Source organism: Cynocephalus volans, chromosome 17 (genome assembly GCF_027409185.1).
Source record: "Cynocephalus volans isolate mCynVol1 chromosome 17, mCynVol1.pri, whole genome shotgun sequence".
Lineage (NCBI taxonomy): Eukaryota > Metazoa > Chordata > Mammalia > Dermoptera > Cynocephalidae > Cynocephalus > Cynocephalus volans.
Window position 1 is genome coordinate 36,022,098 of NC_084476.1, and position 21,730 is coordinate 36,043,827.

The window sequence follows — 21,730 nt, forward strand, 5'->3', positions numbered from 1 at the left end:
AGCAGTAACTTGTAAAATCCAAGGGCTAGGAATTAGAAGTCCAGCAGGAACCCAAAGCAGCTTTCTCTGTTCTTTTCTTTTTTTCCTAGATTGTGTAGTCTTTATCTCTGTGCTTTTGCCTTATTATTAGCTATGTGTACAGTTTGGCTTTCTCTTTTCTCCTTGCACATGGCTCTCCCAGCCTGGCTCTGCATCAGTCAACAGGCTGAATAAAGTCTCTGTTAAATAAGAGAATCTGGTTGGCCTGGAATGGATTCATTATCCACCTTTGATGCAACTGCTGCATGTGGAGGCAGAGAGGAAGTTGGTCATATGGCGAAAGGGCTGCTTACTCTAGATCTGGTGGTAGTCAGGTTCTCTCAGGAAGATCTGGGGACTGAGAGGGTTATGTGCTACTGGTAGAGAAACTGCAACAAACTAAAGTCAGAGCCTTCAGCAGTCAGTGGACTCTCTCTCCAGGTAGATATTGCTCCATTTAATTGGTGCTCTTCTAGGATGTGGTCAGGCTAGCTACAAGTTAGCTTGTCTCTACCATAAACATTTTTGCTCTTGCTCTATAAAAATACCAAGAGAATGATGTTTACTGAAATTTGGGTTTACCATTCCTGGCCTTCCGTGACCTAGTGGTGCAGTAATAGTCCCATTATTGGCTACTTTCTGAAATCCATTTGGCTCCTGGTGAGCACATCTTTCTCTCTGCAAATTGTACCTGTTCTAAGACATTGAAGAGGATCAGAGTCCTGGTCACAGGCTTAGAGTTTCATGAATTTCTTTTCTTCCTTTTTTATCTGTGGGATATACTTACTCTTCTGATATCTTTGGTGTTATATAATAAATAGTTGAATAGTGTCCATGATAGGTAACAGAGGTATCCTGTGTATATCATTCTGTTCTCTGACTAGTCCTGTGTAATATATGATCACTGGGGCTTCAAGAATGTCTTGTTAAGCTCGAGAAAGTGCTCATTAGTAGGCTTCCTGGAATCTATAAAATAGAGGAGAGCAGCTAATTCTTTACTGTATTTACTTATTTAGTTCTGATGAAACCCAGTTCTTGTTAGTTATGTTTTATCAAAAAATACCATGTTTCTTAAAAGGACATTTCAGTTTTGGGGACTATGGAAAGGGCACTTTCCCTGTGTGTGTTGGCTCATTGACTCATTTCTGTCTCTGTTATTGAAGGGACAAGCTATGGGGGACTTGTGTCTCCATCTTGGCTCTGCTGCCTCGGGTCCTCAGGTTGATGCTGCAGAGTCTGCGGGTAAACAGAGTTGGGTCTGAGGAGCTGCCTGTTGTGGGCCAGCTGCTTCGCCTTCTCCTTCAGCACGCACCTCTCAGGACTCATATGTTGACCAATGCAATCTTGGTGCAGCAGATCATCAAGAATATCACGGTAAGAGAAGCACTGTACCAAGGACTTCATACCGTCAATACAGTGGACTCGTGGGAGGAACATTAGGGTGAGGGGGTGCTTCTGGAAGGGTAGGGTGCCTTTGCGTGGCTGACTCCTAAAATTAAGTGTAGTGTGGTGATTTCTCAGGGCTTCCCCTCCTGTTAACTTAACCATGGAGAAGTCTCTGATTCCAGAATCAGTAATAAAAGCCTTAAAATACTCAAACTGAGTGAAGGTGGCTCCAAGCAGCTTAGCTGGAAAAGGTATGGACATCAGAGTCATTCCTATCTGAACTCTAATACAGACTCTACTTATTAACTGTGATAACTTGGCAAGTTTTTTTTTTTTTTTTTTTTTTTTTTTTTAGCTATACAGGCTTGTTTTCTTATTTGTAAAAAGGGGGATGATGCCAACTTCATTGGGTTTTAGTGAGCATTAAATGAGATTATACAAGTAAAGTTTTTAGTTTGCCTGACATTTATTAAGTGCTCAATAAATGCTTGGTATCAATATGAAAACTATTTAGCATGAATAAACAATTTCTTGTCACTTAGCTCACTGGAAAGTAAGTCAGAAGGAAGTCATAGACTTCAGCTTTGTCTGATGGTTGGCTCTCTGCCTTCTGCTGTGGCTGTTTTGGGGGCAGCTCAGTTGTCTAGGATTCCTTTAGCATTTTTGGTTTGGGAGAGTTAAAGAGGTGTTTTTATAGATTAGGTATATAGTAATACTTTGGAGTAACAGAGCTGTTACATGCTCCTAACACAGATACTCATTGTGAATTTTCTCAGTACCCTTTGTATAAGTAATGGGAGGTGGTGGTGGAATAATTCAGAAATAGTAGAAGTGAAGAAAAGTCAAGAGCTTGGATTATTCCCAGATTGGAGAATCAGCCCACCTCCATAAAGAAGAGATTGACAGAAATTGTCAGTTGGCCCTGTAGAATTACTCTCAGTTGATGTTAGTGAAAAGATCATGAGACATTAGGATACCAAGGGGGAGGGGACTAGGGGTATAGAGGTCGTTGATGGTAAAATTTCATTATTCCCAAGCATGTGCAGGAGGGAACAGACTCAACAAAAAATTGGTAACACTTGAGGATATAACTAGGAATTTTCACTGCCTGTGGTAATACCCAATTAGTAGTTCCCTTTTTCTGAGACTTCCTTTGGTGATTTATAATTGGGGATAATGTTGCCGAGGCTCTGAGAAATCATGTTTGGATGTAAAAAAAAAAATACTGTCAGGTAGCATAATGATTTTGGTACAATTCTGAAATTACTCTTGTTTTTCTCTCCAGACGTTGAAGAGTGGAGGTGTTCAGGAGCAGTGGCTCACAGACTTACATTACTGCTTCAGTGTGTATATCACTGGACATCCTCAGGGGCCCAGTGCGTTGAGTACAGTGTATTGAAGAGGCACCATGGTACCTTCTGTTTGAAATTGTTTATTCACATCTATCTTATTTTGAAGAGAGAAGATGTGGTAGATGTTTGTCATTAAAGCTGAACTTTTAAAGAAGTTGTTTATGAACCTTCCTTTGCACTGAAATGGGAAAATAATGCTTGGGAGTTCTCACTAAAGTGTAGGCTGGCTTCCTGGACTAGCACACGACACATGGTCATAGGTAGTAGCACATTTTGCATTTCATAGGAGCTAAATATTTACAAAATACAGAGTGATACTACAGTACCTTTTGTTACCTAGCAAGAAATTAGGTGAATCTTTATAATCCCATCTGAGCAAACCTCATTCTTTGTTTTCATAATCATGAAAATAATGAATTTAATTAGCAAACTGAAAATCAAGGTAATTAAATTAACTAAACACTTTGTTACTTCCTGTCTCTTACTGTCAGCACATGGGTGGCACTGGTTTTAAGAAAGTGGAAGCAACCATAAAAATATTTGTGAGCCTAATACATTGCTGTTTATGCCTCCTGTTTACATTCTCACAGCAGCCCCTTAAAAAAACATGAAGGAACCCACAATCACTGAATTTTATTTAAAGCAGGTGTTTTAGAGAGCTGAACTATGCACAGTTTAGAGTTAGCACAGTTTTCCCTGCCAATAAAAATGGCATTTTGAGAATTTGGAATTGCTCACTTTTGCAAGTTGGTCAGAAAACACAAGTGGAACGTTTGAGGCCTAAGTTGACACCTTGTGGCATGAACAGTTTGATCTGTAAACCCTACCTGACTGATTCCTTGATACTGTGATACTGCTGTTGAGGCCCAGTAGTGAGAAAGCCATTCAGAGAGGATGTGGCAGCAACCTGTGGCCTTCAGAGGCTAACATGGAAACTGTAAAATGTAAGGAATCAATAGAGTATACCTGCGTTCTTACAGACAATTTCTAAATGCAAACACTGGGTTATGACTGTGATCTAAAATTTGGCACTGATATTGTTGGAGTAATGGTGAGGATGTGGTATCTGTGATAAAGTTTATTGCATTAGATTCCAGGACAGTAGTGAAATGAAGAAGGCTGCTGTGGGACAGTTTCCCCAGCTCATTTAGGTTCATCACTTGAGCAAAGAAACCAGAGTCCTGTACCAGTTAGCTGGCAGAAATCTCAGCAAGCAGCCCCTTAGATGCTCTTGTTCTTAGCTTTACTTAGACTTTACTGTTGTTATTAATTCTCATTTCCAGCTGTACAGACTGAGGGGAAGGCACACAGCTAGGCATAGTCTACCCTGGTCCTTTTAGTGCAGGCTAAGATGATTGACAGAACAGTGCTGTGTAATAACAGAAAGAAAACATTCTGACATTTTCTTTCAGTTGTTACCACATTTTCAGGCAAATAAAGCTTCAGGCATGGATATTAAAGTTTTCCCAAGATGTGAAAAATAATCAGAGAATTAAAACTCTGCATTAGTTATTCCAGCTCCCCCGAACATAGTCTTCTTCCATGGGCAGTCACAGCTTTGTTTTTTGATTGGGGCGCTGATTGCAGGTTATAAGAAAAGTTCTTTGATCTTCCACTGTTCTCAAGATGTACACACTGCAAGTTGCTTGCTGTTAAAAACAAATGCCAGATATTCAGGTTATTTATTTTAATGCTGAAGGGAAGAGTTCATTGGTGGTGAGGAAAAAGGCTTCAGGTTTGGGCTATCCGTGGGGCTAAATAAGGTGATGGGTCAGCTTACTAGCCTTACAGTTTCCATCCTCTCAAAGATAAGGAACAGTTCTTCAAGGGAGGAGGCAGGCACTTGAGCTGGGACTGGAACCTTAGGTCTTCAGTCCACCTGGAATAACTAATATGATACCTTTCTGTCTCACATAACACACCACATATATTGATATAATACATCTTTTTAACTCTCCTTGTGCCACATACTTTGCAATAATTTGTTCCAGAAAATTAGTTTGTTTGAAAACTATTCAGATCCTCAAGGATGATAGATAGGCACGTTAAACCTTAGAATAGATTTTGAGACTTTTTTATGACCTTGAAATAACAAATTACAGGATGCCACACTTGGAAAACATTAGTAATGTACTTTGATAAATGATACTGAGGCCCCAAATGGTTGAAAGACTTTGCTGAAGCCATATTGCTATATTTTGCTCTTACCTTTCTGTGGAGCACATAAGCAAATATGAAAGGTGAGTAGTTTTCAAAAGTAACACATCTTAGTTTTTCTCTCCTTGTTTATAACTGTTACTTCAATAAAATTATTTTGAAAGAAACTACTGTTATTGGAACTTGGGCATGTTTTTGGCAGCCTTCACTCTCTTGAATTGAGTTATCATCTGCATACCCTTTTGCAGGTGGGCAGGAATATACTGCATTCATATAGGGGATACCAATACCAATCATGTGAGCTGCATGAAAAGAATTATAAAGGGAGTTATTTATTATTTAAAGAGATGGGCTTAGGGTGTGTATATCAATAAATGGCTATGCATATTCTTTGTGGGTGGTTTGCAGGGTGGGTGTAGAAGACTGGAGAGAGCAGGGATTGTTTTTTAACTGTCTCCTGAATGCATGTAGAGAAACAGCCTAAGGAGATTGTCATTTTGCTGTTTATCTCACTTTCAGTTTCTTCCTTTTTAAGTGTTAAAGGCACTATTAAAGCCTTAGAAGGGTATCTCTCCAAGTTGGGGGGTGAGAGCATCACGACTCACTTATCAGATATTTGAGCATCTACAGTGTGCCAAGCAATTTTCTAAAACTGAATAGAACAGTGAGTAAAAATCAAAATCCCTAACCAAATGGAATTCTCAAGGCAAAAATGAACTAACAATTTTTAATCAAGGTGAAGACCTTGGTTCGGTTTGTCATCTGTGATTCCACATTTTCTTTGTGTGTTCAAGTCATGTCAATTTCATGGAAATTATTTCATTTATAGACATGTTTTCTGTATAAAACACATAGGCTTCAGGTAAACTGTAGCTAACAACTCTGACCACCTTTATTAACGTGAGTGTTTAATGTGGGTGGGGTTGGGCCTGAGAAAACCTTGTATTGCCGCTCAAGATCAGGGTTAGGAAAATACTTTACATTTTGTCTTCATCTAATTCCAAACCACTCAGAAATATGTGTAGGACAAACAAGTTACTTGTTCATATGAAGATCTAGGAAACCATTAGTTCGTTCTTTGAATTTGTTTACTTTGTACCCTCCAAATCACTTAACTAAAAACATTTTATGCTGCTAAACTCTTCATTTTTAAACATTTCTGGTAGTCCTGGGTTTTGTTTTTTTTTTAAGACTGAAAATTGATCTGATTATCTATATTAAGATTTGATTTTCTAAATGCCAGTTCACTGGTAGTTATATCTGACAGTTCTGTTTTTGAAACAATTCTTCAATTCGCTCAAGTATAACAAAAGTTTGTTTTACATAGAACTGTGGGCCTTGATTCCTTTGAAGGTTTCTAAGTACCCCACCCTCCACTCCCTGATCAGTTTGCCTGTATTACATGAGTTGTCTGACTCTTATTAAAGATTTGGCAATAATTACTCTGTCCCCCACCTCCAGGCTTTCCCCATCAAAAACTAAATGAATGTTAAAGTTCATGCTGACAATCATTGTTCACCTTCCCAGCTGCACCTTGTTCCTGCAGGATGAGCGTGTGGATCAGGGAGGGTGGGGGGAGTGTGTTGCCATAGTCACCTATGAGAAACTCTGGACCTGGCATTAGCTGCTGACAGCACTGAACTTATCACCCACATGTAATGCTTGTGTGAATGAAGGGGCCTTAAGTAAAATACTCTTGTCTAATGGCTGAAAAGAAAGTTCCCTGAGCTTCTCCTGTGTGAGTGAAAGTGTGCACAGTTGAGCCGAGCTGGGCTATCAACATCCTCTTTATGGTGCTCTTCCCATCTTCGGGAAGGAAATGGAGGATCTAAATGTGACACCAAAATGGAACAAGGATTCCCAAGGTATTCCTTTGAAATATGACAGTATTTTCATTTCTCTCTTCCTTTACATGAACAAGTATATAAAAGTGAACAATAATAGCTACCTTTTATTGTTTCTACTGGAGATAATGTTAACAATAATAGCTTTTAGTTGTGAAAATAATTTGCCTTTTATGAAGACAAATGCTAACTGCAGTAATAATCCCAGGGGAAAGTGGATGAAAACCATATGCATAGCTGAAATCAAATGACTGTTGAAAAACCCTGATCATCTCTGTTCTAACGTCTTCTACCTTTGGGGATGAAACAAAGAAGGAAAATGCTTCCCCGTGTTTTCTCCCTCATCTGCTTTTCCAGAGCAGTGGCTGCCTTACCTGAATTGAGATGCAACACAGAAGGGGCTTTTGACGATCCTGTGGGATGACGTACTTTCCCTTCTTGAGAACAACCTGAAATCAACCAACAACAGTCATCTGTCTTTGACCAGTGACAGCTGTGGCCTGATCAAGTTCTGAATTCCTTACTGAGGTAAAGGTTTGGGCTTGCTGGTGTCTGCCAAGATAAATTAGGTATGGGGTGGAAATACTATATAGGTCCAGGGCAAAGTCCTGAGATTTTGCTGCCTGGACTGCAGGAGATCTTGCTAAAGGTGCCTTGGCTCAACTTTATTGTTTGGGGAACTAGCCAGGCTTGTTCTCTGCTGAATTATTTGGATGAGCTTTTTCCAAACTGGAAATGTTTCAATTTACAGCAATTCTGCTGATCAAGTATTTACTGTAGTGCCTGGGTCTGGGGCTACCATATACTGTCCTAGCACAGGAAAGGTCAAATGAGGCAAGCAGGGTCAAACTGAGTCTAGAGCCCTCCAAATGGGTAACGTAAGGGGCAGAGCCAAGCAGGGGTCTGGAGAAGTTGAAAGGGTGAAGCTTTCAGTTATGGAACCAAGTGGAGAATCTTGGCTGGAAGGCTCTCTGGACTGAGATGCCAGAATGCCTAATGAGCAATTCTGACCCAGAATGCCTAATGAGCAATTCTGACCCAGAATTGCTGAAAGGAAAGATCTAAATGTGGTGTTGAGAATTCTCTTGGTGCTTAGAAGTAGAATAAGGAAGTTCTTATCTGAATGGAGGTTTGCCCAATGTAATTAAACCCCATTTTGGATTCTGATGTGAGACTTTCTGGGGGTGCTTGCTGTAAACTACAAAATGCCTAGAAGGACAATTACCATAGATTTGCTTGAGCAACGACTGCTTGGTGGACTTTGTGCCTGAGATGCCTTTGGATGCACTCTTGGGGGCCCTGCTTACTGTGATGGTCTTTGGGAGCTTTAGTTCCAGTTCCTTCCTCCAAACCTGGAGGAGCAGTGCCATGCACTCTCGGTTCCATCTGTCCACATCTCCAGCTCCAAGCTGCTTCATATGCAGAAGTTGGGACAGGTGCTTCCTGAGCTGGTAGCTGGTGGGTCAGAGGAGAGCGGAGGCTTTAGGATCACAGTACAGTGGAAGCTAAATTTCCTTAAGATTCCCAGAAGCTACAGAAATAGTATTTGCTGAACTCTTGGGACGTTCATTTAAGCTCCCATTCCTAATTTCAGTGGCAGGACGCTGAATTCTATCTTTTTCCATTATCAAACACTTCCTGAATTAGGATTCAATCAGATGAGTCCTTGCCTTCAAGGAGCTCATAGACAGTGGGACAAGCAATGTGTAAACAAATGAGTGCAGTATAAGTACTGCATGAGGGAAAGGAGCTAGATGGCATGGGACAGATGCAGGACTGACTGTGCGGTTGGTAAGGCTTTACAAGGCGGATATTTGTGCTGGGTTTTAAAGGAAGAGTAGGAGTCTGCCAAGCAGAGAAGGGCATTCTAGGCAGTAGTAGAAATGGTATAAGCAGAGATATGAGCATTTGTGCAAGAAAGTAGTGCAGTGTGGTTGAAGCATTGTATATTTGGTGAGAGAAGGAGGCTGGGCTACACTGTGGAAGGCGCCAACATCTGTTGAGGGCTTGCTGTATACCGGGCACTTTCCCTATGATTAATTCCCTGTGGGACAGACCTTGTGAGGCTCAAAAAGCCTGAGTAACTTGCAGAAGGTCAAACAGCTAGGGACAGGAGAAACCAACATTCAAACCCAGTACTGTTTGGTCCAGTAGCCAAATATGAGTGCTGCTAATGACTTTGGTCTATATTCTGTACATAATGGGGACCAACAGATGTTTTTAAGAAGAATGGCAAAGGCAAGAGCTGTGTTTTACTGATATCAGTCTCCTGGAGGGTCGATCTAGAAGTGGAAGAGAGGCAAGGGGCAGGGAGATGGCAGCTGTGTTTACATCTAGTGTTTATTTGATGGTTTTTATCTCACGTGCACTTCCAAACTTATTATTGAACACAGCAACTGTCTTCTACACCCTCTGCTCTTGTGGGAGATAATTCACTGGGAAGCCCAGGTATTGGCTGCAGCTGTTAGTAGCTTCAGCTTTCCATGGGCAGTTTCCACCGAATCAACTCTGGTATTGAGACTGTGAGTCTGTGTCTAGGGGGATGATCCATCCTCGCAGTCAGAGTAACAGCTTTTTCCCTTTCTCAAGGAGAACACATGCTCCTGCTCCTGGTTTGTCGAGATTCCTAACATGTTCAGCTCTGGGCTCAGGGTTCTTCTTACGGTCCAGCCTATCTTTGCTTATCTACCTCAAAATATGCTGGAGAAGAGCTGACAGGAAGGTGGCTTACACAGCAAATGCTCTTAACCACAGCAACTTTCTAGCCAGCTTGTCCAGTATCCGTTTTCAATCTTTAAAATAGTCGAATCTTAATTGGTAGTAAAACTCACGATTTTGTGACCAAGTTTTATTTTCTCAAGGCCTAAGGTGAATCTGCTCACCCCATCCCTGTCTATTTTCCAGCTACCTTCTCCATCCTCAACATGTCCCCTATAACGATAACTTGTATTTATTGAACACTTATGCGTTATGTGGCTGAGCCCTGTTCCCTACCCCATCCCTCACTGCTCCTTTAGGTTTGGTGTCAGATAGCTCTTTGGGCTCCTGCAGTTAAAATGGAAATTCTGCTAAAATATAGCAATCAATAAAAGTGTTTTTACCGTCACCAGACATGTGGCTTTCCACAATGTGCAGCGTTCCAGAAGCCCTTTGGAAGTTGATGTCCCCTGGCCTCCAAATTGCACAATGGCGCAGCCAGAGGGGGTCTGTATAATTGCCTTCCCAGGTGGGCACGTTAGACTATGAGCCCACTGTTGTTGGGGGGCAATGACTGAAGGCTCATTTGCTACTCTGGACACTTACTGACAGGACTTGTCAGCTTCTGACTCTTCAAAGGAATCAAAGAACAGACAGTCTGAGAGGGAGTGATTTCAGCTAGGGAGCAGCTGTGGGGCCTGACGTGGTAGACCTTGCTGGCTTATTTAGATCCCAGATTTTAGCCAAAATACTTAACAAAAAGTTCCTCTGGGATGGTAGCCAGTGCATGTCCTGTCATAACTCCCTAAGGAGTGGGGAGCAACAGCCATTACCAGCTGTGGCTTCAGAGGCAGACTGTTTTGGCTCAAAGCAGTGTGGCTCTTACCAGCTCTGTAATGCTGGAGAGCTGATTGACCTCTCTGTGCTTGTTTCCTCATCTGTGGAATGGGGATAAGAACAGTGCCTACCTCACAGGGTTACTGTGAGTATTAAGTGAACGAATACATGTAAACTTACTTAGAACAATGTCTTGTACAAGTACCCACTAAATGCTAACTCCTAGTATTAGCAATGGTGGTAATAACAGATCGCCCTGCTCCTGGATGGTTACCTCAGTGTGTGAGCACCTCCAAGCAGCCCTTCTTCTCCAGCCTATTCTCTGGTAAAGGGCATGAGGCCCACCTCCATCTCCATTATCTTGATCACAGCAAAAATGAATTTCACTAAATGTAAGGGAAAGGGCCTTGGATTTGAGTCAGACAGGTTCAACTGCTTGATCTACACCACAAGGACAAGTCATTTTTCCTTTCTTGTCTGTAAAACAGGGATACTGATCCCTGTCATGACGGCTTCCTGGTGTGGTTGGGAGATCAAATGGGATCTGGCATGAGAGAGGGCTTTGTAAATGGCTGCTGAGAGCTTGACCGGACATGAGGACACATTATTGCAAAGGCCATGCAAGCACAAACCACATCACCTGGCTCTGGGTTAGGCATTCTTTGGCATGATATTCCCTGAGGTCTCTCCCTGGACCTCACAAGACTCTATCTTGCTCTCTTCTCTCTCTGCCAGCATTAGGGTGCTCTTGGCCCCTTTTTTCTTTTTCTCCTGGCAGGGGCCTTGATACTTGGCAGGCCTGTGCTTACAGCGATTTGCTTGTTCTGGTCCCCCCATCAATCTTCCTCTCTGCAGAGATGGAGGCCACATAATCACCACCTTGGTGATGGGTCCAGCCTTTCCCTGGGCACTGTCATCACTGTAAGGCCTAGTCTAGATCTAGGCCCTTATGTGGCCTACTGTGTGAAAGAGATTATTAGATATGCGAAAAGACTATGGCAAAGGACTCCTTCAGTCTTCTCCCTAGAGGTAATTGTCTCCACCACACTGGGACACTGTCTCAGTCTTTTAGGACAGCCTCTACCCCCACTCGCAGTGCCTGCCCCAGATTTTGAGCTAAGGAGATGCTCAGATAGGTTTATGTAGTATATTTCAGTCAGTCAATCCACTATATCCAGGCCCTGGTTTAGGTATTTGGAGTATGACTAATTCCTGGGTAGTACAGACATAAAAAGAAGAAAAAGAAAATATGTGTATAGTACTTTAAAATTTATGGGCCGAGCCCGTGGCGCACTCCGGAGAGTGCGGCGCTGGGAGCGCTGTGACGCTCCCGCCGCGGGTTCGGATCCTATATAGGAATGGCCGGTGCACTCACTGGCTGAGTGCCGGTCACGATACAGACAAAAAAAAAAAAAAAAAAAAAAAAAAAAAAAGACCAAAATAAATAAATAAATAAATAAATAAAAGAAAAGAAAAGAAAATTTATGACGCACACATTATCTCATTCCAGTAGCCTGTCACATAAACAGGATAGGAACAGCAACTGTTAAATCTTGTTTTGCAGATGAAGACACTGAGGGTCAGGGAGGCCAAGTAATCTGTCCAAGGTCAGATAACCTATTAGAGCTTCACCTGAAACTCAGGCTTTGTGGTTACAACCCAGGGCTTTTTCCTTTACACCATGCTATCCTGGGTACCTTCTCATCTTTCTGGGCAAAAACAACTTCCAAATAACTTACACAATATAAAGTATTAGGATGCACACAAGTGTAAATTTCATAGGTAAGCTCCGTAAAATTGGCCATGTCATGCCACCACATGGAATTCACTGGGAAAACATCAAAGAGCATAGGACGTATCACGTTAGGGGTATCAGGGACAACCAAAGAACCAAAGTTCCTGCGGCACCTCATCTTCCTACCTTTGCCAGGCACGCTGGATGGTTGCTGCTGCCTTGTTCTTTTTGCGAAACAGCTCTTTCCTACTTCTTTCTCTTTGAATTATCTGCAGTCGGAGCTCTACGGGGAGATGGTCTATATTCACATTCTGTCCAGAGAGGGGACCAGGTATTGAATCAGTCTCCTTAGATACCTGTATGTCCTCAGTCAGGGTGGATGTCCCCAGCTTCCTGGCTTCTGACCTCAACTCTGTGCTGTGTGGCAAATCTGAATAGAGACCTCCTGTGAGTTTGTCTTGTGTCACTTTGTTTCTTGGTGTGCGATGGTGGAGAAGATTCTGCCCAGCAGGGACCACCTCCCCCCTGGCACTGCCAGGCCGGCTAGAACCAGCGGGGGAGTGCCTTCCTCCTTGGAGCTCTTGAATGCGCCTTTTCTGGGGGGCACATTTGGCCTTGGGTGCTGTGTCATGCTGCCTGCTGGGCTTCCCGTGGCCATCCTGCTGTGGAAGGCTTGCTGCTGCCTGACTGGGATCCTTTCTTTTCTCATCAGGCCCAGGCAGCCTGATATAGGAGGGCTGCTTCAAGAAGGCTTTCCCCTTGTCACACCACTGATCGCCAACTGTCTCACCTCTGGACTTCTCAACCAAGGAGACTCCTGAACACCTGTTTCCATCATTGCCTTCACTGGGTCTGAAGTGGACACAGGCAGATCGGCCCTTAGAATGTTCTCTGGATGTTTCTCAGGGAGGCAAAGGAAAAGGGGAAGAATGTTTATTGTCCAAAACTTGTACAGTAGAGCAATTCTGCTCATCTGTTCACATAAAATATTCAGACTTGTCCTATAGCATCGCCATGACAGTGGCAGTTATGACTAAGAAATATGGTACGTTAGGTAACCTGAAAGCCTTCACACTGTGCGTACCTAGAAATGGTGAATAAAATATAATGAACATCCTTTTAAAAGCACCATTATGTCTTCAGGAGAATAAAGGAAATTTCTGGAGGCCAAGAACAAAGAGAAAACTGAAAATCAAAGCCATAAATGTATAAGCTGATCCAGGTAGTAGTGGTGGAATGGCAATGAATGGTCTTAGTAAATATCTGGTTTTGTTTTAACATCCAAATAAGAACATAAAATGAGGCCTTACAGGCAGAAAGTTAAATGGAACCAAGACCCTGCATGAAGCCAGTACTCTTGAAGGGACATATACCTTTGGGAAATGATAGTCCAGATAAAAAATCTGCTCACCAGCACTGGGAGACAAGTTTGTCTCAGCCTAGGTTCTGGGTGGAGTAAAGAGTCTCTCATGAGAATCTGAAACTCAGTCCTGTGCCTCATGTTTGATATTCATTTATTCTCAATCCATAGGAAACATTAATATAAAAACTGGTCCAGGATGGTGATATCCCAGGATGCCTCAGAGAAGCAAACACAATATTGCTTAAATATGACATGCCCTCAACTCACGCTGCACAAAGGGGTCCTCTGAAAATAACTTCATTATCCAAAATTCTAAAATGCATGAGGAAACAATCTATCATGAGCAATCTATCAAACAATCTATCAATGAGAGGACACAATAGCAAGATTAGAGCTCCCAGAACTTTAGCACACACACTAACTGATTAAACACATAAAAGAAATTAAAAATATGGGAAAAGAATACGTATATTTGAAGAACTAAATACAAAATCTAAAATGAAAAAAATTAGTCTCAATGTAAAAAGCAATGAAGGAACTTCTGCTTCTACGTACTGGCAGAATTCAGGCATACTCTCCACTGAAGACAATAGAAAGTCAAACAAAATATTAAAAACAACTTGTTTGAAGGCACTAAGGAGCTAACAAGGCAGAAAAAATATGGGACCAAGATCAAGGAGAATCTAGTAACACAGACTGATGAATAAGACATTTGGGGTCACATGTCCCTAGGGAAATCAGTTTCCTAAGGTTTGGGGGACAAAACTTACAGAGCAGAACCTGCCAAGAAGCATTCTTTTGGATTCGGACCCTGGAAGGCTATGCCATAGGAGAAAAGGTGAACTGGTAGACTGACCCTTGCAGGGACTGAAGTGCAACCTTAAATCATCTCAGTTCTGGAAGTTAGATAAGGTGATCTTAGACTGATAGTTCCACCTACTGCTGGAAGCCAATGTAAATCCTATCTTGGAGGAATTAATATCATCCTAGGCCTCAAGTTATTTCTATAATTTTTTTATATTCAGTGTTCAACACTCAGTCAAAAATATATAGGCACACAAGGAGATAAGAGAACAGAGAGAGAGAGAAAGAAAAGATTAAAAGATAAAACAGATATACAGGTTATTCAGCTAATGTGTTCTCAGAAACAAACTTTAAAATAACTATTCTTAAGTACAAAAGAGCATCTAAACTATGCTACTCTTCATGTAAGAAAGAGGGGGGTATAAGAAAATATATCTATAGCTGCTCATTCATGCAAAAGAAATATAGAAAGCATAAGCCAGAAACTAAAGAGAATTGTTTACCTGTGGGAGCGGGGTGGGAGATAGGTAGAAAGAAAGGGGAAATGGGAACTGTGTAGTATGGCTGAGGAGTGAGTGATTCTTCTCTGTGTATACCTTTTTGTATAGCTCGACTCTTAGAACCATTATAATGTTTAACAAACACTCCGCTCCCCCCCAAAAAGTTAATTAAAACAACAAGATATCACTACACACCTACTAAAATGTCAAAAACCCAAATCACTGACAACACCAAATGCTGATGAAGATGTGGACAACAGGAATTTTCATTCATTGCTGTGTGGGAATGAACAATGGTACAGCAACTTTGGAAGACTTTTTTTTTTTTTTTAACAAAACTAAACATAATCTTACCATGACAGCCAGCAATCACACTCCTTGGTATTTACCCAAATGAGTTGAAAATATATGTACCCATAAGCTGCACACAGATATCTATAGCAGCTTTATTCATGATTGCCAAAACTTGGAAGCAACCAAGATGTCCTTCAGTAGGTGAATAGATAAACTGTGGTATACCCAGACAATGCAACATGATACAGCACTAAAAAAAAAAAAAAAGAAATGAGCTATCAAATCATGAAAAGACACAGAAGAACATGAAATGCATGTTACTAAGTGAGAAAAGCCAATGTGAAAAGGCCACATATTGTATGATTCCAACTATATGACATTCTGGAAAAGGCAAAACCATAGAACAGTAAAAAGCTCAGTTGTTGCCAGGGCCTGGAGAGAGGGAATTATCATAGTATTATAGTATTACACACTGCTCTGTATGATACTATAATGGTGGACATATATCATTACACATTTGTTCTGGATAGGCTGATAGGTCGAGTTTGAGATAAATCAAGACATCCAAGTGAGGATATAAGTAAGTAACAATATACATTTTTGGAGCAAGGAAGAGAGGTCAGGAAGTCTTTGGCATATAGCTGGTAACTGAATTTGCTGCCTTAGCCATTGAACATGCACCAAGTGTAAGGACCCACTTACACTCCCACCAGTCATACCCACTAACTGATAGCCCACATGGTGAAAATAAGAAAACACCAGGGCTGGCCCTTAAAACAGTGAGTTTCTCCTCAGACTCTCCTGACTCAAAGACAATGTTATCTCACCACTTCCAACAAGCAATCTGCTACCAAGTAATTTCAACTGTACCTTAAGACCATCCCCTATTCTTCACCCTGCTGGTACCATCTTTGCATAGACTCTATCTGGTCCCTCAAGTCCATCAGCCACAGTGATCTTTCTAAAGATTATATCTCCTTCTATCTCCCTATTTGAAATAATGAGGTTAATTATGATAACAGCTCACATTTACAGTGCCTAAAGTGGTTTGCTCATCAATGTTCACAATTTTTTAAGGTAGGCATTATTATCTCTTTATTTTTACAAACAAAGAAATTGAGGCTTGGAAAGGTTAAGTAACTTGCTCAAGGTGGAGTCTAAATGTGAACCCAGGCTGTGTGATTCCAAAGTTTGTGCAGGTAGGCAATGCGCTCTGCACACGTTGTCAGCAACAAGAAGGTAAGAATTACCGTGGAAGAGAAGAAAGAAATCACTTGCTAAGTGACCTTGGACAAGTCTCCCTTTCAGGGCCTCAGTTTCCTGACTTGTTTTGAGGAATCTCTTCTCTAAAGACCCTCAAGCTCTAACATTCTCTATGTCTGAGACAAGATGAGGGGGAAAAAGAAGGGGTCAGTATTTCCCATCTCTGGGTTCTTGCTGGGATGCCCAACCCTTAAGTTCTGTACTGCCTGAGCACTGATCAGTTGAAGCAGCTGTGACACTTCTTTATGTGGTCAAACATAAAGTGAGTTGTGGTGTCCTTTGCCCAATTATCTTAGGATTTCCAAGGAATACTGCTAGAGAGGCTCCAGTCAATGGTCAGTCTGGATGCTGAGCTTCTCTGAGACCCTGTTTGCATATCTGAATTTGGCTCTTTGCAAAGGTCCCTTATGCAGGATGCCGCTTCCCACCCTCAAGTGACTGAGATGCTCCCTTGCCTCAGAGTTGTTCCGCAACAGTAACTTTCAAAATTTTTCAACAATGACCCATACCAAGAAATAAATCTTACATTGTGACCCAATTTGCTCATATGTTTGTTTGTACACGCGCGCGCGCACACACACACACACACACTCACACACACACACGAGGATATGTTGGGAAAATGTAGGAAAATAGGGCCCCTCAGATGTTCAGAATCTTGCTGAGAATTTGATGTAAATATGCTCATGTGCCCAGGCGTTCCTTGGTTATTGTCTAGTGTAATTGTGCATGTGCACCCAGGTGTCCTGGGTTATGGACTTAAGTATAAAGGATGAGTGGCTCTGGTCCACGCGGCCCCCCACCCCCAGGATGCCTCTGAGGGGCCACAGGGAGGCTGCTACTGCTGCTGGAGGCTGTTGCTGCCAGGGTCACTGGGACCCTCCGGGAGGCCACCACCAGACCTGTAAGCTGCTGGACCCATAAGCTGCTGCTGCTGCTGCTGCTGCTGCTGCTGAGGACTGAGCTTGTGTCATCTGCCAATGGCTCCTGGGATCTTTCCCAAGTACTTAGCATGGACCAGCGTGTGAGGGGTCTGGTGACCCAGTCTGCACAATGGGTTTGTAAAGGTCCGAGCCCTAGTCCTGAAAATACAAATGGAAACTTAGTGCAACTAAAATAATGAAACATTTTTGGCTTTAGTTATGATTTGCCTTACTCGACAACTGGCATCGTGTAGCTTTACAGAGTACTTCAAAAATGTTGGTGGAAAAATGGACTTGAAAGACAATATGAATCTTTCCATGAACTTTTTGAAGTACCTCATATATTACTTTTAAAATGTGCAATGTACTTTGATATTTTCTATTGTAGTCTATTCCATGACAAATATGCTGGTCCTATCCATTTCCTAAATTCATTTCCTAAGGCATATATGGCTTGAAAATCATTGTAAAACCATGCACTAGATCACCCTGAGGCAGTATAAATAGTATCAATCAGTATAATTAAAGGACAAAAGGACTAGTTATTAGAAACTGAAACAACATGGAGTTTTTAGGATGTGAGGCCACTCTATCAGAATATGATCAGGTCCACAGTAGATCTGATTGGCCTTGCAGTGTATCTGTCTCAAGGTGTTTTATAATAAGACTAACATGAACCACAATGACCCTGCATAGTTGTAAGAAGTTTGAAATTACTGTGCTCCCCTTCTCTCTGCTTCGTAGAGCACTGGATTAGGGCACTTAGCATTGTCCATTTGAAATTATAGGGATTAAGTGTAATTCTTGGGATACAAAGTAAACTCCAAGCCAATCAAACCTTAAATGAGTGATTTCTAAGAGGTCAGGTCAAGAAGTGTTTACCTATGTAACCAGTGTTGTGCTCACTATTATAGGAAAGAGGCTGATGTCCTTAGCCTTAATTGATAATTCAGTATAGCTGGCACAGAGTGTGGTTTCAGAAACATAGCTGTTGAGTGATTGCATGTGTAAGTGATTTAGTGAATTAAGTAGCAGCAAATCTTTGTCATAAAATGGGATTCTGTTACAGAAAACATGAGTATACCCAAAGAATACTTTTCATCTTAGTTTAATGACCTGTTTTTCATCTCCGCATATTTAGCGTCTAGCTAGTACCATCTAACTATAAATTCAATAACTATTTATTTTCTTTCTTATGTGCCAGACATCCTGTAAGGTGCTAGAGATACAGAAGTAAAAGATACATTGCCTCTTACAATAGATTGTTTAATGGCCAAAGATTCTTCCCATTCTGATATGTATGCACCTTTGTCATGTGATTTTGCCATATCTTCCATCCAGAGGTGGAGTCTATTTCTCTAATCCCTTGAACCTGAGCTGGTATTGTGACTTGCTCTGGTCAATAAAATGTGGGAGAAGTGAGATGAAAGTTCTGGAGTCTAGGCTTCAAAGAGGGCTTGCAGTTTTTGCCTTCCCTCTCTCAGAGTACTACTTTGAGAAGAGTATGTAAGGAAGATGGTCTAATCTACTGGAGAATGAAAGGTCATATAGAAGTGGACTGAGGAACTTCAGCCAGCAGCCAGCATTAATGGCCAGCATTAATCCTCCATATGAAGGAGGCCATCTTGGACCAGCCCAGTCAACCCTCCAGCAGCCACATGAGTGAGCCCAGGTGATACAACAGAGGAGCTGTCCAGCTACCCCACAGAACTGTGAAAATAATAAATTGTTGCTATTCTAAGCCACCTACTTTTGGGGGTGGTTGGTTGTGCCACAGGAGATAAACAACATAGAAACTGATATCTAAAAATAGAGGTTCTGTCCTAACAAAAATCTAAAACCCATGCCATTGATTTTGGGACTGATTGGTGAGCAAAAGCTGGGAAGGCAATGAAGACACAGTTAGTGAAGGCTGGAAGAGCAGAGAAGTAATTGCTATGGAGTCTGGAGAAAGGTAAACCCTATTATTCAGTGGCAGAATAAAATTGTGGACCCCTGACACACTAAATGACCTTCAAATAGGAAAAACCCCCAAAACCAAGACATGTCTTAATAAACTTTTGAAAATTAAAAATACAGAAAAAATAGGGGCCAGTCTGTGGCTCACTTGGCAGAGTGTAGTGCTGATAACACCAAGGCCACGGGTTCAGATCCCTATATAGGGATGACTGGGTGGCTCACTTGGGAGAGCATGGTGCTGACAGCACCAAGTCAGGGGTTAAGATCCCCTTACTGGTTATCTTTAAAAAAAAAAAAAAAAATACTCTTGAAAGCAGCCAGAGGAAAATGACATGTTACCTAGGAATGTTACTGAGGAACACCAATTCCAGTGACAGTGGATTTCTCATCTGAAACCACAGGAGACAGAAGGAAGTGGCACAATGTTTTTCAAGTGCTAAAAGAAAAAGACTGCCAACCATGAATTCTATATGTTGCTTAATGATTCTTCAGGAGTGAAATAAAAACATTCTCAGATAAAGACCTACCCTTAAAGATTGGCTAAAGAAACCTCTTCAAGCAGAAAGGAAATGATAAGGAATCTTGGAGCATCACAAAGGAAGAAGAACCAACAGAAGAGCAGAAATGTGGGTATATAACACAGAGCACCCTTTTCCTCATGAGTTTTATAAATAATATTTGATAATTGAAACAAAAATTATAACACCATCTGATACCCAAGGAATATTTAAAAGTGGAAAAGGAAAAGGTACTGTGAAGTTTCTATATTTCACTCAAAGTGCTAAAATGTTGATGTTAGTAGACTATTATAAGTTGCATATATTTATTGTAATACCCAAAGCAAACTACTGTGAAAACTACAGAAAGAGATACACTCAAAAACACTATAGGTGAATCAAGACGGAATCCTAAAAATGTTCAAGTAACTCACAGGAAGAAAAGAGAGAAACAGAGGACTGAGAACCAGAGGAAACAAATAGGAAACAAATATTAAGATGGCAGACAAGTGCCAACATAATAATTACCTTAAAGGTAAATGATCTAAGTGCACCAACCAGAACAGCCAAAGGCAATCAGATAACAAAGACATACACCTACCATTTGGCTTTCTGGAGTTTGTTCCCTGCAAGTCTGAGGAAACATGCTGCTCCTTCTGGGGGGTTCTGCCTGGAGACCCTCCTGGAGACCCTCTGCAATATCTTGGCTCAGAGCCCTGGGTCGTGTTGCCGGCAGGAGGCTGTTTGCTGGGGGCCCAGCTCTGTCTGCTGGGCTCATCCTGGATGCTGGGTAGTAGACAAGGAAAGCCTTGGGGTCTGCAGAAGTCTGTGCTCAGCCTTCCTTTCTGCTGTTCTGCCTCTTTTCGCTTATTTTCTTCCTCCCGCTTTCTGGAAAAAAAGCCAAAGAGAAAGAGGAAAAAGAAGAGTATCAACTGCTCAGGTGTCCCTAAGTGAGATTTAAATTTTAAGAGCAGCTACCACATCACAGGGGTGATTTGGAAATTCACATTTTCCAAAAGCTGTCTTTTCCCCAGGTAAAATACAAACCATCTCTTTTACACCAGACCTTATAGCTCAAAAGATGATGGAGCTGAAAAAAATCTTATAGATCAGTCTTTGCACTGTTGAGACACACATGACAGATAACCAGGCAACATTTTGTGTGAGACATAACACGTTCCCAAGAGGCTGTGTGCCCCAAGTTTGTGCGTGATCCCTAGAGCTACCTGGAGCTCCACCCCTTTTTCTCTTGTTCGGGGAAAGCACACCAGAATGCAACTGAGAACGACAGTCATAGGGATGACCTTGAATCTGCTCTGTTAAAAAAAGATCATAGGCAAACTTTAATGATTACTTGAAAAAATTACTTGCAAAGCACCCTACAGCTGATTAAAACATACCTGTGAGTTGCAATGCTCCATTGAGAGCTCTAGCTAATGAGTCAAGCCCACTCATTTTGCAGATGAAGCTCAGAAGGTAGGATGATTTTCAAAAAGTCACAGGCAGGGCTGAGCCCGTGGCGCACTCGGGAGAGTGCGGCGCTGGGAGCGCAGCGACGCTCCTGCCGTGGGTTCAGATCCTATATAGGAATGACTGGTGCACTCACTGGCTGAGTGCCAGTCACGAAAAAGACAAAAAAAAAAAAAAAAAAAAGAGTCACAGGCGAGTAGCTAGAGGTGGCTAGGCTGGAATTCTTGGATAGCAGTAGAAGAGAAGAAGGCTGGGCAGGAGGGCCAAGTCTAGAAATGAGTAGTAGGGTGAGGCAGATGGGTGTGAGGTAGCGCAGAAAGGTAATCCAGGCCCATTAAGGGGTGAGAAGCTTGAGGACCAAAGGGCTGAGTTAAGAGCAATATGTGTTTGACCACTGCCGCTAATTTGTAAGGATTTCCAATGGAAAGATAAGAGGACAAATACCTAAATTCCTGAGTCTTCCCTCTGCTGGTCACTGAGGATTCAGAAATGAGGACCACAGAGTTCAGGTCCTCCCTTAAGAAACCTACCCAGAAGGGGATAGGTTAGGAAAACAAAGACCGAAAATATAATGGAAGAAATGTTATTACAGTGTGCTTGCACAGAGAAGGCAGTCTTAATTTTGTCTGGA

The 21,730-nt window shown here is 41.8% G+C and overlaps 2 protein-coding genes across 9 annotated transcripts in view; one reads left to right on the top strand and one right to left on the bottom strand.

Annotated features, from left to right (window-relative positions):
• Positions 1-2,910, top strand: part of TEX10 (testis expressed 10) — an 87,163-nt gene extending 84,253 nt beyond the window's left edge. For all 3 annotated transcript variants that reach the window (XM_063082264.1, XM_063082263.1, XM_063082265.1), the window contains exons 14-15: positions 1,182-1,392; positions 2,690-2,910. In XM_063082264.1, coding sequence (XP_062938334.1) covers positions 1,182-1,392; positions 2,690-2,803 — 325 coding nt within the window. In that variant the 3' untranslated portion in view covers positions 2,804-2,910. The remainder of the gene's footprint in view (positions 1-1,181; positions 1,393-2,689) is intronic.
• A 520-nt stretch (positions 2,911-3,430) lies between these two features.
• Positions 3,431-21,730, bottom strand: part of INVS (inversin) — a 150,480-nt gene continuing 132,180 nt past the window's right edge. For all 6 annotated transcript variants that reach the window (XM_063082257.1, XM_063082256.1, XM_063082258.1 and 3 more), the window contains 5 exons: positions 20,231-20,517; positions 12,213-12,927; positions 7,983-8,212; positions 7,132-7,206; positions 3,431-4,405 (listed from right to left, as the gene is read on the bottom strand). In XM_063082257.1, coding sequence (XP_062938327.1) covers positions 4,266-4,405; positions 7,132-7,206; positions 7,983-8,212; positions 12,213-12,927; positions 20,231-20,517 — 1,447 coding nt within the window. In that variant the 3' untranslated portion in view covers positions 3,431-4,265. The remainder of the gene's footprint in view (positions 4,406-7,131; positions 7,207-7,982; positions 8,213-12,212; positions 12,928-20,230; positions 20,518-21,730) is intronic.